This window comes from Dryas octopetala, chromosome 7 (genome assembly GCF_963921425.1).
Source record: "Dryas octopetala chromosome 7, drDryOcto1.1, whole genome shotgun sequence".
Classification (NCBI taxonomy): domain Eukaryota; kingdom Viridiplantae; phylum Streptophyta; class Magnoliopsida; order Rosales; family Rosaceae; genus Dryas; species Dryas octopetala.
The window spans coordinates 1594412-1609441 of NC_141372.1; the positions used below are offsets into that span (position 1 = coordinate 1594412).

Genomic DNA, 15030 nt, shown 5'->3' on the forward strand with positions numbered 1-15030 from the left:
CGAGAGTGATATGGGTATTTGCAAATACGGGGTTTCAGGGGTAGATGGGAAGATGGGGTTGGTTTAAATAGAGAACGAATAGCGAATAGTGACATTTCCCGCGTCATGGCGCCAAATTTTCCCGCCATTTTGCGCTGTGGTGTAGTCGTACATTACTAGTAGCCTTGTAATCAATGGTATTCACCTTCTCCTCCACCTCCAGCGCACCATCATCACTTCTGAGCTTTGGAGCTCTTGGGCTGAGATTTGATTGGGCTCATGTACGTGAGCGACTTGTTTAGGCCCACCCATCTTCACGATGGTAGAGAAATTTCAGCCCAACGTGAGTCGGACCAAAAGCCGAACTTGGAGGCCTTCTAAAATGCAAGCTACATTGGTTATGTTTTTGCATAAGGCCATGATGGTAACACTATATGCATGACAATGTTGATATTAGTATTTTAATTTGTTCGATTACCCATAAAATTTTCACACATTACTACAATTTTAATTTGAATGATACAAATGTTGGTGTAGTAATGTACAAACAGAAATATATCAAGATACATAATATAATGCCTAAAGGTACAAATATGATCTAAAAAGAGAATTGATATTTTAACTTATTCAATTAACTATATATTTTTTAGATATTACTAAAAATTTACTTTTATAGTGCAATGTGAGATTTCGTAAGGTACTTAAATGAAAAGGTAAAGGTGCGAATGCTTCAACTTTACATAAATTATATAAAAAGTTGTTAACATTACTGCAATGTTACTTCCAAGTTCCAAGGTTACAATTATGAATGTAAAAATAAAGTTTAATGCGATATGTCATTGAGTACGTAAACGAAAGGGCAATGGTACCAAACTACTAATAGTTTAATTTTACATGAATAATATAGATATTTTATCTGTTGTAATTTTGTTTTGAAAGTATGGGTTACGACTCACGAGACTCACGACAAGGTACATAGTGAAATTTTATAAATGTCATAATGAAATGCTTAACTAAAACCTTTAATTTTTTTTTTAGTAGGCAAACTAAAACCTTTAATTTGTAGGGTATGAATCACAATTCAACAAGGTATATGGTGAAATATTAAAAGGTACAAATAAGACACAAGTCGGGTACAAATAGGACATAACAATATGCATAGTTCTACACATTACAACCTTAATTTCAAAGGTACAATTAGTTGTGTAACAAGGTAAAATGTGAAATGTCATAGGGTGCATAAAAAAACGAAAGGTATAAGTGGTTTAATTTTGCAGAATTCAGATTTAAAATCTTATCAAATGTAAAATTTTTTTTGTAAATATAAACCACAATAATATTGGTAGATGCAATACCAATGTCACTATAAATGGTAACAAAAAACGATGTAATTATAAAATGCTTAAATAATTCCATAATTAACAAAAGGGAAAAATGTATTTTTAATCCCTGTGTTTTACCTTACAATCAATTTTGGTCATTGTGTTTTCAGAATTGTCAATTTGGTCCATGTGTTTATGTTTGCAAGCATTTTTAGTCCACTACCACCAATTATGGCGGTAGATTTCACCTATTATGCTCAATATAGAGGGAGAAAGAAAACTGATGTGGGAGAGAATAATGGAGGGAGGGTGAGAATGATGGTGGTGTGTTACTGTCGGTGGTGGAAGGAAATAGAGGGATAATTTTGGTGGTGATGGACTAAAATTGCTTGCAAACATAAACATAGGGACCAAATTGACAATTTTGAAAACACATGGATTAAAAATACATTTTTCCCTTAACAAAAAAGAGTACAATAAGGTACATAATTAAATATGAGAAGGTAAATAGAATACAAGTAAGTGATAATAGTTATTAGGTAGCTCAATTGAAACTTTGAAGGACCATAAAATTGTCCACTTTGCATCCAAATTTTATTTCCCCACAAGGCACAAGAGTTGTTAATGAATAATCAATTTTATTTTCTTTATTTTTGGGGGGATATACAGGTTTATTTTTAAAGACTATGGCACAAAACTAATTCAGATTGGGCCGTCCGATTACCCCTTGTTGAACTAAGCCGTTGGATCACTGTATAGCAATTCAAATGCAAAACAGTCAGGGCTGATGTCGTTTGGTCTCCCATAACATGCGCAGCTTACGTTACAATACGCATCCTCATACGAAAAAAAACAACCTAAAAATGGCCAAAACCATTGCGATGGAAATCAGATTATCCAAGTCCGCCAAGTACCAGACGCGTGTGGGAAAGCCAAAATATCACCTGGCATTTCAAGCATCAGGTCATTTTGGTAAATTCCACTACCAGCGTGTTTTTCACGCTATTGTTCAGACGCGTGTAGAGGATGATATCACCCATTAGTAAGTAAGAAATTAAACTCGTTCAACAGTAAAGTAGAGTGAAGGTGCGAGAACAAATCCATATCCCGCTAACGTACGCCGAGATTTAACCTACCCTCTCTCTCATTAATCTCTCTTTTGTTTCTGCTGCCCCTTAAACTTATATTCCCACCCTTCTTCACATTCTCTCCCTCTTACCTCACTCAAGCGCAAAAGAGTTTTCTTTGGCTCTCTCGCTCGCTCGCTCGCTCGCTCTCTGCAACTCTAACCGATCATCAATGGCCGACCTCTCCAACTCCGATTCCCGTCACCACCTCTCTGTCACTACTCCCCCTCAGATCTCCAAAGGTATTTCTTCTTCCATTTCCTTCGAGCTCCTTTTTCCCTCTTCGATTTTTCACATTTCGCCGCTATTCATCTGATTTTTCTCCAAAACCCTAGCTTTCTCAGAGGTTCTTACTCTCCTTACACATTTTTTTTGTTTTCATTACCATTTATCTTGCCGCAGTTGTTTTACACAGCTAAGTTTAGGGTTTTGATAAATATTGCGCACTTTTAGGGTTTTGGTTTATCTCAGTAAATGTGATTGCTTTTCTCAGGGTTTTCTTTAGAAAAATGGGATTATATGTTTTCCCTTTTATTGCAACAAACAATACTTATTTTTCCCAAGTGAAACTGCTTGTTAGGGGAATGTGTTTGTGACTGCCCATGCGTCTATTTGGATTTTCCAATTTTTCAGTAGACCTCTATTTTTTAGTTCTTTGCTGCATTTGTGGTGTACATGGGCTACAGAGCCTATTCAGGTATTCAAAAGTTGCAAAGCTTGTTTATTTTTAGCATGTTTTACGACTTTGGTGTCCTCCGTTTTCATCTTGAACATCGGACACATTTCATTGACAATGTTATTGCAATGCAGTCTGAATAGTCAGATACCTTCAAAGCATAGTTTAATTTAAGTTTTCTGTTTTATTTTTTACTTTGTATTCTAAATTTTACCAGTGAGGGTTCAGTGACCTAATTATTTTGGTTGGTAATGAAATGTTTCATTATACTCTCTTGCTCGACTTTTTAATTTCGAAGCTATATTTGAGCCATCCGAGTGTTAGAAGGTTGTGTTACGATTACTAGGGGTATGACCAAGTTAAATTCTGTCTGAAATTGTGTCAGTATGTGGGATATGCGATGAATATCTGTGGAGTTTAAGGGTCTTGATGCTACAAGAGGTTAGAGGAATGCAACCCAGTCCTTGTATATTCATATAAAGTCTTGAATAGTGTCTTTAGTATTCCTGTCGAAAAAGTGAGCTCTCATTTGAGTTTATAGCATAATTAGCCTGCTACGGTAGGTGGTTCATATTCTTTTAGTTTATGAGATTCTTAATCACTCACTATGACTTTCCTACAGGATCATCCAGGAACATTTTTCACCATAAGAGTTTCCAGTTATTGTAATTGTAGAATCTTGAATTATATTTGGTGTCAAACTTTTAACAGAAACTCCTTTTTCTCAAAGCACAATAATATTGTTTTTGCTTTCCACTATTCTGCTATCATTTTAATTTTTAATGTTATTCTCATAGCTCTAAGTTCTGACAAAAATCTTGTTTCAATTTATTATTTTGATTTTGTTTTGAAAAGTGATGTTATAATGTTTTTTATTCTATCATATGTATGCAATATATATTTATATATATATGATATTTGTTTTTTTTTTTTTTAATATCAATGCTTCTTTCTGATGTATGCAGCTGGACAAGGTTCTGAGCATCCTATTCCACTGTCACCGCAGTGGCTTCTGCCGAAGCCAGGGGAGAATAAGCCAGGAATGTTAGCTGGGGTGTGTTATCATCACTTTTATAATCCCATATATTAAAAAAAATCATCACTTTCCTGATCATCTACCAATCTTCTTACCTCCATGCATTCTTATTTACAGCGGAGAAGTTTATTACAGCACATTTCCTGTTAGCACGCACTTCTATCTTAGTTCAAAGAATTAGTTTAGAATATTGCTTCACAGTTCTTTTTTATTTCTTTCTTAAAAATAAATGCAGGAAAAACCTCCCAGCCCAAATCCATCCTACGGCAGTCGCTCCGATACCATGAAATCATCAGGGAATGGTGAAGAAATTCATGATACCCAGAAGAAGAAGGATGTTTTCAGGCCATCCTTGATGGATATGGAAACTGGTGGTCGTCGTGAACGCTGGCGTGATGAAGAACGGGACACCAATTCCTCTATACGCAAAGATCGGTGGAGGGATGGAGATAAAGAGCTTGGTGACACTCGCAGGATGGATCGTCGGATGGAAAATTCATCTGCAAAGCACTTTGGGGAAGCACGTCGTGCTCCATCTGAGCGGTGGACTGACTCGAGTAACAGGGAATCCAATTATGATCAACGGCGAGAGAGCAAATGGAATACGCGCTGGGGGCCTGATGACAAGGAGGCAGAAGGTTCGCGTGACAAGTGGGCAGACTCTGGAAGAGATGGCAGCATGCATCTTGATAAAGGTTTGTCTCATGTTGGAAATCATGGAAAGGATGAGAAGGATGGGGATCACTACCGGCCATGGAGATCGAACTCCTCCCAAGCCCGAGGAAGGGGAGAGCCTTCTCATAACCAGACTCTAGCAGCAAACAAACCTGTTCCTACACATTCATCTGGTCGTGGGCGTGGGGAAAGCACACCTCCAACCTTTTCTCTTGGTCGTGGAAGGGTTAGCTCTGGTGGAAGTTTTATGAACAGTATTCCTACTATTTCTCAGCCTATAGGAACTGTTTTGGACAAAGTTGAAAGTGAACATGGAGATTCTTACCCTTTAAGGTATAGTAGGACGAAGCTGCTTGATGTATACAGGATGGCTGATATGAGATCATATCGAAAATTAGTTGATGGGTTTATAGAAGTGTCTTCTCTTACAGTGGATGAACCATTGGAGCCTCTGGCACTTTGTGTGCCAAATCCTGAGGAAATGGTAAGGCATATTCATTAAATTATTTTGTGAACACTTTTGATACTTTCAGCAGCTCATACGAATCCTTTTCTGCCTGAGCAGGCTCTTTTGAAGGGAATTGACAAAGGAGATATAGTAAGTAGTGGCGCTCCTCAGATATCTAAAGATGGAAGGAACCCGATAGATTTCACACAATCAAGAAGACCAAAGCTTGGTAGTTTACTTGTTCAAGATATATTAAAACTATACATGTATGCTTCTTTCAGGTGGGAATTGATTTGTGTTGGATTTGTCTTGTCTGAGCAGGCAGTAGAGAGGATTTACCGCTCGCTGCTGATTCTAAGGATGAAAGCATTGCTAGTTCAAGAGGTGGTTTTCCAAATTATACAGAAGGTATGTTGATGGAAATTGGAAAAGAATGTTGAAACTTCTTGTGATTAAATTGCACTATGAATGTTGGTGTTGGTTACTAAAGTGATCCAGACAACTTTAACTGCCACATGTTTTTAAGTGGAATGGGAAAAATGGTAGCCTCTAGTTCGATGCTCATGAACAAGTGGTTTATGTGATTCTTGATTCAAGGATTTTTTTTTTTTTTTTTTTACTTTTGGAAATTTTGTATTGAAGTGCCTTCTGCATAATTGCTATACATGACTCTGAGTGTAAGGATGCGGTCCTCTTATACTCACTACTAGCCTGAAGTGGCTGTCCCTATTTAAACATTTTACTCAATGTAATTCCTATTTGCAGCTCTTAGAGAAGATGGTGGTCCTTTCAGAAAGGCTGAGGAGCAACCCATCAATACAGAATTGAGCATGCAGGGAAATACTACTGCTCATTCTGGAACTCCATGGAGAGCTCCATCACAAGGAGAACGCTCACATACAGCCTTGCATGATTGGAAAGAGATTCCCAGTGATATCATGTCAAGAACTCCTGATATGGGCTGGTCACAGAGACAGAAAGATCTTAATAATGAATGGGAAAGTAGAGATGAGGCAAAATGGAAAACTAGTGAAGATCCTATCATCAGGAGGCAGCTATCTGGAGTTCTAGATAGGGAACAGGAAGTGAGAAAACCTCAGCAGCCTTCACCGGAAGAGCTACAACTTTGTTATAAAGATCCTCAGGGTGTAATTCAAGGTCCTTTTTCTGGGGCAGACATTATAGGCTGGTATGAGTCTGGGTATTTTGGCATAGATTTGCTAGTTCGCATGGAAAGTGCTTCAAATGATTCACCATTTTCAGCACTTGGCGATGTTATGCCTCATTTACGGTCTAAAGCTAGACCACCACCTGGATTTAGTGTGCCTAAACAAAGTGAAATATCAGATGCATCAAGTAGGCCAAACTTTGGTAGTGTTGGGAAGATTCATGCTGGTTTAAGTGAGACAGATGTAGTAAGAAATGAACCAAGGCATAAACAGGGTACAACAGAAGCTGAGAATAGGTTTTTAGAGTCACTGATGTCTGGTAATATGAGCGGGTCACCTCTTCAGAAGTTTCCTTTTTCTGAAGGTTGGAATTTATTAATAAGCTTTTTCATATTTCTTTTCATTTGTTCTTCTTATCCCGTTGTGCCTTATTGTGATCTGGACCTTTTTGTTTTATTCTTAGGTTTGCAAGGATTTGTTGGAAATAATTCTCATAGTTTGCCTCATCCTGGATTAGATAACCTGTTGGTCAAGAGAATGGCACTTGAGCAGCAGAGGTCTTTACCTAGTCCTTATCAATTTTGGCCCGGGAGAGATGCTCCACCTGTGATGTCTAAGTCGGAGATTGTCCCTGATCCAAACCTCCTCTCTTCAGTGGCTGAAAATCCTCGTCAGCCTCCTCATACCCAAAATGCTGACATCATGTCCATCCTTCAAGGATTAACTGATCGGTCACCATCTGGCATAAATAATAGTGCTGCTGGTTGGTCAAATTTTTCTGTCCAAGGTGGGTCAGACCATCTACAGAGTAAGATGGACTTGTATCGTGATCAGAATTTTCCTCCCCAAGCTCCACTTGGATTCCAACAACAGAGGCTGCAACCTCAAAATCAGCCATCTTTTCCAAATCTACTTTCTCAAGCTATTGATAGTTCTAGTATTTCAACACAAGAGAAATTACTGTCGTCTGGTTTATTACAAGATCCACAACTGTTGAATATGTTGCAACAGCAGTATTTGTTGCAGTTACATTCCCAGGCACCGGTTCCAACGCAGCAGATGTCATTGTTGGATAAGATTATGTTGCTCAAGCAGCAACAGAAACAGGAGGAGCAGCAAATGTTATTAAGGCAACAACAGCAGCTGCTTTCCCAGGTTCTGTCAGAGCATCAATCTCGCCAGCATTTCCCTGAACCATCTTTTGGACAGTTACAGGCTGCTGCAATACCAAAAGGGAATGCATCAATAGATCCTCCTCGGATTCAGCCATCACAAGAAATGTTTCAAATTGGTACAAATGTGCCAGTTCCTAATGTGCAAAATGAACTTACCAATAACTTTATGATTTTGCCACCACAAGGTACACAAGATATTTCTCATAATGTAAGTGACGGAGCCTCTTCTTTACTTCTACCACATCAAATGTTTGGGAATGTTACCCTTCAAAGAAGTTGGGATGCCACTACTCCTGTGGTGCCGATTGATATCCATCAGGAGTCGTTGCTAGTGTCAACTATTGTAGAGAGCTCACCCTTGCTTGATGTGATGATCAAATCTAGAGAGGATCCCCTTGTTCAGAAATCCATACCTGATTCTGACTTTCATGCTGCTAAAACTCTGGACCAGGCTTCTGAAAACACTTTCAGAGCTGAGGGGACTGGCATGGTTGCAATCTCCGAGGCCATTGCAGCTTCTGCACCTTTAGAGTCTCTTGAAACCTCCGTAGCTGTTTCACCAGTAGGAGTTTGTGAGAAAGATTTGCCCAAGCATGTCAATGATGCGAAAGTTAAATCAGATATTCAAGTTGAAAGGGAAACATCCAATGATGAGGTTCCTACAGTGACTGAAGTGAAGAATGCTGAAGTACTAGGGCAGAAAAAAACTTCTGAGAAGAAATCCAAGAAGCAAAAATCTTCCAAGGCACAGCAAATAAAGCAATCTGAAACTGAAAAGCCAGTTGGTGACACAAGATTGGAGACAGACATCAATGCAGGAGAAGCATTTTATGGAACTTCTCCACTAAAGTCAAAAGGCAACCGAGGCAGTAAATCTGAAATTGTTGCTTTGGAGGTTGGGGAATCTCGGCAAGCTGAAAAATTGGAGCCTGTAAAAATTTCTGGAGGTGAAACTGAACCTCTTGAAGTCAAGAGTGACTCTAAAATAGTTGAGTCTGTTGCTGAGCAGAAAACCCAACTACAGACTGGACTGCGAACTTGGAAACCTGCTCCTGGTTTTAAGGCAAAATCACTATTAGAAATTCAACAGGAAGAGCAGAGGAAGGCACAGGCAGGAGTGATAGTATCTGAGGTCACCAATTCTGTCAATTCCCCAAGTTTGTCAACTCCTTGGGCTGGGTTTGTAGCCAATTCAGAACCAAAATTGTCTAGAGAAACTCAGATAGATGCAGGGATTACTGAGTTAAATGTAGGTGGATCCAAAACTTCTCCAAATTCAAAGAGCAAGAAGAGCCCGTTACATGATCTATTGGCTGAAGAGGTTTTGGCCAAATCTAGTGAAAGAGATGTTGAGGTTCCTAATGGTATATCAACTCAGCCTTCTCCACAAGTTATGCTCACCCACTCAGAACCTGTAGATGATGATAATTTCATTGAGGCTAAGGACACCAAAAAGAGCCGCAAAAAGTCAGCAAAATCAAAGGGTACTGGAAATAAAGTCTCAGTATCAGTCGCCTCTGTCGATGCGCCTATTAGTTCAAGCCCTACCGAGAAAGTCAAAAGCTCCCGTTCTGTACAGCAGGAAAAGGAAGTATTGCCTGCAATCCCGTCAGGGCCTTCATTGGGAGATTTTGTTCTTTGGAAGGGAGAAACAGCTTGCCCTTCACCTTCCCCAGCATGGTCTACGGAGCCTGCGAAGCTTCCTAAACCCACATCTTTAAGAGATATCCAAAAGGAGCAGGAGAAGAGGGTTTCTTCTGCTCAGAAACCAAACCAGATTCCAACTCCACAGAAATCCCAGCCCACTCCACAGAAATCCCAGCCAACTCAAGCCACCCGCAATAATGTTCCTTCATGGTCACTCTCAGCATCATCTACATCTAAGGCTGCATCTCCCAACCCGATTAATTCTTATGCTACTCAGTCAAAATATAGAGGAGATGATGACCTATTCTGGGGCCCAATTGACCAACCAAAGCAAGAAAATAAACAGTATGATATGTTTGCTTTTCTCTATTTTGTATTTAATTCATTGTGTTTGTTTCTGCTGCATGTTGCTTTGAGTTGGGAAGCTTTATTTTGCCCTGCATAATTATATTTTGGGGATGCATATGGGAGTTTGGCTGCATCTTTTATATTTGCAGGGAACTAATTTGACCTGAGCTTGTCTTTTTGTTTGCTTATTTCTGTGCGAGCAGGGCAGATTTTCCTCACCTTGCAAGCCAGGGCAGTTGGGGAATGAAAAATACTCCTGTAAAAGGAACTTCAGCTGGTTCATTGAACCGGCAGAAATCAATGGGTGGCAAAGCAACAGAGCGGTCACTTTCATCCTCACCTGCCTCTGCTCAGTCATCTCTAAAAGGAAAAAGAGACGCCATGACCAAGCAATCAGGTAAGCTGTTATTCCCCTGTTGATCTTGCAAAGATATTAATTGACATTTACCCCATCATGTTATGCCTTTGCAGAAGCCATGGACTTCCGAGATTGGTGCAAGAGTGAGTGCGGTAGGCTTATTGGGACAAAAGGTATGTTTTACTATCTGGCCTGCAGAATAATCTTTACACTAGTGTCAAACTTCATCAAAATTATAGGTGAAATCTGTAGCATAAGATGTTTTGCTATTACTCTTTTTCTTTTCCCTAAAACTGCATGGTATAAACTTTCAAAGCACACACAATTAAGCATATCTTCTTTAACAGAGATGCAATAATAATATCGGCTTCTTGTTAGCCCAATTCCATTCTACTTGCCATATCCCATTTTTCATAATTGGAAGGCTGATGTAAGAATTTAACAAATTTGCTAGAACTTATTCTGAAGAAAGATATATTTGTGACGTCTTGGTCATTGCTTTGTCATTTATTTTCTTGCTAGATACAAGTTTCCTTGAATTTTGCTTGAAGCAATCCAGGGCAGAGGCTGAGTTGCTTCTGATAGAGAATCTTGGGTCGTATGATCCTGATCATGAGTTCATTGACCAATTTCTCAACTACAAGGAGTTGCTACCAGCTGATGTCCTTGAAATTGCCTTTCAAAGTCGGAATGATCAAAAGGTCACTGGGTTCGGTGCTGGAGATGTAAATTCTTACGGTGCAGATGTTGACCAAGATGGCTCAGTGGGCCATGATGGGTCGTCCAAAGGAGGTGGCAAGAAGAAGGGGAAGAAAGGGAAGAAGGTCAGCCCCGCTGTCTTGGGATTTAATGTCGTTAGTAACCGGATCATGATGGGTGAGATCCAGACGGTGGAAGATTAGGATGTTTTGAGAGAGAGAGGCAGTTGTAAATAGATTTTGGCGTTGGACTGCTTGTAAATGGTTTTTACATTTCACTCTTAGGATTTTTGTTTACCCCTCTGTAGTGCCCCATAGCAGCAGTGCTAATTTATCTGCTCGAGCGATTTTGTGTAATCTTTCAGTGGTAAGAGTACTTGTTAATTTATTTGGTCACTTTGAGATCCTGCGGGAAGTCTAATCTTCAATCAAGGTACCCTTGCTTTCATTCATTCGCTTCTCTTTTTTTTTTCCTTGCCATCATTTGATACCATCTCCTTGCCATAAATTGATTTGGTAAGGATACCTTGGGTGGATTGGAGTTTAGGTTGGTTGCATTTGGATAATGGGTTTGAATTTTGACTAATTTTTTTCATGAAGATTTGGAAATATCAAGTTTTATACAAATTTGATTGTTTAAAGATAGGTGCATTTTCAATTTATCAAAAGAAAAAAAAAAAAAAAAGAGTTTGAAATTCAACTCTCTTAATCCGTTTTTTCTTTTTCAAATTATAATAAAAAATAATGACTTGTTTTATATTTAGTTTAAAGTTTGAACTTTTTTTTCAGAGGATGTTTAGTTTGAACATTTGTGCAAACAATGTGAGTTAGAGAATCAATAATGCTAATTGTCAACTTGTGACTGGCATTTACTAATTTACTGTATATAATTATATCAAGCCAGAGAGGAGAAAGTGCCGCATGGAAAAAATTGACAGAAAATAAAATATAAAAAAATGCCCTCCTTAACCAATCTCTTTCTGATCTTCCTCTATTTCTAGCAGTTCTTTTTTTTTTTTTTTGGCCAAGCTATTTCTAGCAGGTTCAACAGCACAATAATGGGAAATTATATATCTTCTCTGACACTTTTGGAATACCCTTACGGATAGTACAATCCTAAATATGGTAACCAAAACCCATTTTGAAGCGTTTACTGAAACATGATATCTATATATTCACCACAATCCTTAAGCTAAAAGTGGTGCATGGATAAGATTGTGGTTCTGATGGGTAATGACATATATTCATTTCAATATTTGTCCTGATGTGTTTACATTATCAGGACATCTTCTTCCTCCAAACTTTTCTTAAGCAGGAGTTTGAATGATATCTAAATACAAGGAAAGATTGCAGTTATCAGCTACTCCCTACGGTAGTTACCTCCTTACTTCCCTTTGCTTTCTTGGATCTCTTCTTCAATTCTCTATTGCTCTGTAATAACATAAATCACGACAATCATATATTACAATGTCAGAAAAACTTAATTCTTTAGAAAATACAAATAAATTTTTAGATGATCTTCACATATAAGCTTCAACAGGAATTCAATCAGTTCAATCCAAACCCTTGAAAGATGCATATGTTTTTAATTGGAAGTGGCTATGCTTACTGAATTTTCTTATAAAATGGCCGTTTTCTCTATGTTTTGACTACTTCGACGGATGTTTTTATACAGGTTTCTGAAGTTCAAATGCTCAATGCAGAAATTTGCTCACGGTTTTCAATGTAAAATACATTATAGTTGTAGCAAAGTGGACCTATTTCCCCACTTAGGTGGTCCGGGAATGAACAAATCAATTTCCCACTAAAATTTTGTGTGTCAAGAGCTACTAATCTTGCATTCTAGAGAAGCAAGCAGATCTAGCAGGACTAAAAAAGGAGAGGACACAAATCTGTTCTTTGTGACGAGAAGACTATTAGAGCGATTGGAATTGCGCGAGAGAAATGGACATTGAAATGTAATCATAAGCCTATAAACGAGATTGATGAGCACTATGTGCTTGACAATGGCATGAAACAAGAGTAGCTTTGGTTGCTTATTTCAGGTTAAATATTAAATTTGGATTTGTTCTGTTCAGACATGTAAGAATTTGGATTTCATTTTTTCTTTCAAGAAATTGACAGAACAATGATTCTGACACACACGAGAAACTAAAATCCAAGAGGGACACATAATTTGTGCATCAGACAATTATAGGCCAGAGTTCGAGAGACAAGAACAAAGATACAGAGCTGTTATTAAATTCAAACCCTTTTATGAACCTATAACTTAAGTCTATCCATATGATGCTTATATTCATATTAATGCATGATGAAGGTTTTAATGGCTTAATCTAGAATACTGACACATATAAGAGACTTAACACCAAATCTGAGTAGTTCAGTAAAACCCCAAATGTTCAAGTTATTAAATGGAGATGAATTTATCATTCTTTGCATTAATGAATTGAATTGAGGTGAAGAGGAGGGGATAGGGTTTACTGACCCTTTTTTGAAGAGGAAAGGCATCAATTCTATTGATGGAGCGGATGGACATCTTGGCAATCTCCGAAACGGCGGCGTTTCGGAGAGCAGGAACATCACTGCTCAAATCCTCGTAAGCAGCTTCAAAAGCTTCTTGCCAAAACCGAGGCAATCGACTGGTGGAGGTGGTGCTGCTGTGCGAGTACAAATCCCACATGTGCCTCACCACCTTCTCTCTCTCCTCCACTTCCTACTCAATTTCCACCCCCCCCAAAACAAAAATCAAATTTCCATTTTTCCACAATAATAAAACGAAGGAATTGAAGAACAGGCAAATGGGTCAGTCCCAAGAGCCAACAATACATTTGTATGCAGATATATATACCAGAATATCAAGATCGTCAAATGTTGGGAGGTCGAAGTTGTCCGAAAGGTGGGTTAGATTGTGAGCTGACCACTTGAGGTTAACAGAGCCAGTGAACATGGACCAGAAAGCCAGGAGGAGAATGGCGGCCAAAACCCAGAACTTGTAGCGAGTCTTGTCCAAAAAGGTTGCAGCTTTCGATGATGAGCTCTGTTTCCTGATCAAGGTTGTTGTTGTTGGTGGTGTTGTGGTGGATGATGATGATGATGATGGTATTGGTATCAGTACTGTCGGTGGTGGATCGTTGTGCTTCATATCTATATTCGAGCAGATCAATTTACTTGCTGTAGTTTGAGTAAGAGAGAGAGCTAGCAAAAGCAAGAGCAGAGACACAGACACTGAGAGAGTGGGGACTATTGTGGCCTTGTGGGGTTTAAATGTTTGTGTGTGAAGTGTGATGGGTGGGTGGGTGAGCTATCAATGATTCAATAATCAATCTCTGTGTGACATAATAGTACTGAGTCTTGAGTCTGAATCTGAGGACGACCTTAATGTTAAATACTTAAATGTCGGGAAAGCATAGAGTGTTTCGCGACCTACCTACCATCCCCAATGGTTTTGTAACGACCCAGAGACCCAGTAGTATGTGCGTCCATGTGGACGTGGGAGCGTACCCCATGTCATTTGCCGACTACCATTGACTTTAGGCCTCACCGACTCACATCGTTTAGCCTTGTTTCGTTATCTCCAGCCTACTCACTTTTTTTCAACTAATCCTTTTCAATTTATATCACATTTATACATTAAATTCTATAAACAAAAATGTTAATTATCATTTTCTTTACAACATTCATTCATTGACATTGTGTAGTAGGTAGGACAGTAGGGAATCTCTCCTACATCCTCTTCTATTAACAAGGAATCTGATCTCCTAATATAACAAGGAATCTCTCCTATTAGTCAACTAATTCACAAATGATGGAGAGAGAGAGAGAGAGAGAGAGAGAGAGAGAGAGAGAGAGAGAGAGAGAGAGAGAGAGAGTACCAATAAGATTTTTATTATCACCTAACATTCTATTGTGGGAAAAGCTTACTATGCAAACATACATTTTTGACTAGTTTTATGATATAGTGTATGCATTATATATGTTCACTCCGTTGGTGAATTGTGATTTATAGAATCAAGGGGCAAGCGAGCAAGGGCCAATGGGCCATGCTGATTCACAAACAACCAAAATATGAGGGTACTAATAGCATCACCCTTCATTATTGCAACCCCATTCGATTAGAATTCAGCGCATACTTGCTTTTGGCAAAATTGGCAAGTAGAAATAACCAGACCTCACACCTTTCCATTATGAACAAGAACCGCGGTTACGGCAGAATTTTAGTTCAATCGCAAGTAGAAATTATTTTCACTTGGTCAAGGCCAAATTGCAAAAAAGTTAAAATAACAGAAATTTTTTCTTTTTAACTATTTTAAAGTTAAGAAGAAGACTTAAACAGTTAAACCAAACCCATTATTGCTCGCGGCTCTCAAAGCTG

General features: G+C 38.7%; 2 protein-coding genes across 3 annotated transcripts; one reads left to right on the forward strand and one right to left on the reverse strand.

Annotated features, from left to right (window-relative positions):
- Window positions 1-2515: 2515 nt before the first annotated feature.
- LOC147278247 (GYF domain-containing protein) lies at window positions 2516-13051 on the forward strand. 2 transcript variants are annotated; one of them, XR_015123254.1, is made up of 11 exons: window positions 2516-2670; window positions 4070-4158; window positions 4376-5299; window positions 5381-5492; window positions 5585-5671; window positions 6029-6796; window positions 6896-9599; window positions 9806-9999; window positions 10074-10133; window positions 10483-11091; window positions 12334-13051. XR_015123254.1 is itself a non-coding variant. In XM_086249839.1 (10 exons), exons 1-10 carry the CDS (start codon window positions 2601-2603, stop codon window positions 10860-10862), a joined length of 5388 nt encoding a protein of 1795 aa, XP_086105965.1. In that variant the 5' UTR covers window positions 2516-2600; the 3' UTR covers window positions 10863-11106. The 2 variants fall into 2 exon arrangements, 1 of the variants encoding a protein (XP_086105965.1); XM_086249839.1 differs by lacking the exon at window positions 12334-13051 and having other exon boundaries at window positions 10483-11106.
- LOC147278248 (uncharacterized) lies at window positions 11707-13984 on the reverse strand. The gene is made up of 3 exons (XM_086249840.1): window positions 13507-13984; window positions 13144-13371; window positions 11707-12089 (listed from the first exon to the last, which is right to left on the reverse strand). The coding sequence occupies exons 1-3, from the start codon at window positions 13798-13800 to the stop codon at window positions 12015-12017; spliced, it is 597 nt and encodes a 198-aa protein (XP_086105966.1). The 5' UTR covers window positions 13801-13984; the 3' UTR covers window positions 11707-12014.
- Between the last annotated feature and the right edge of the window lie 1046 nt (window positions 13985-15030).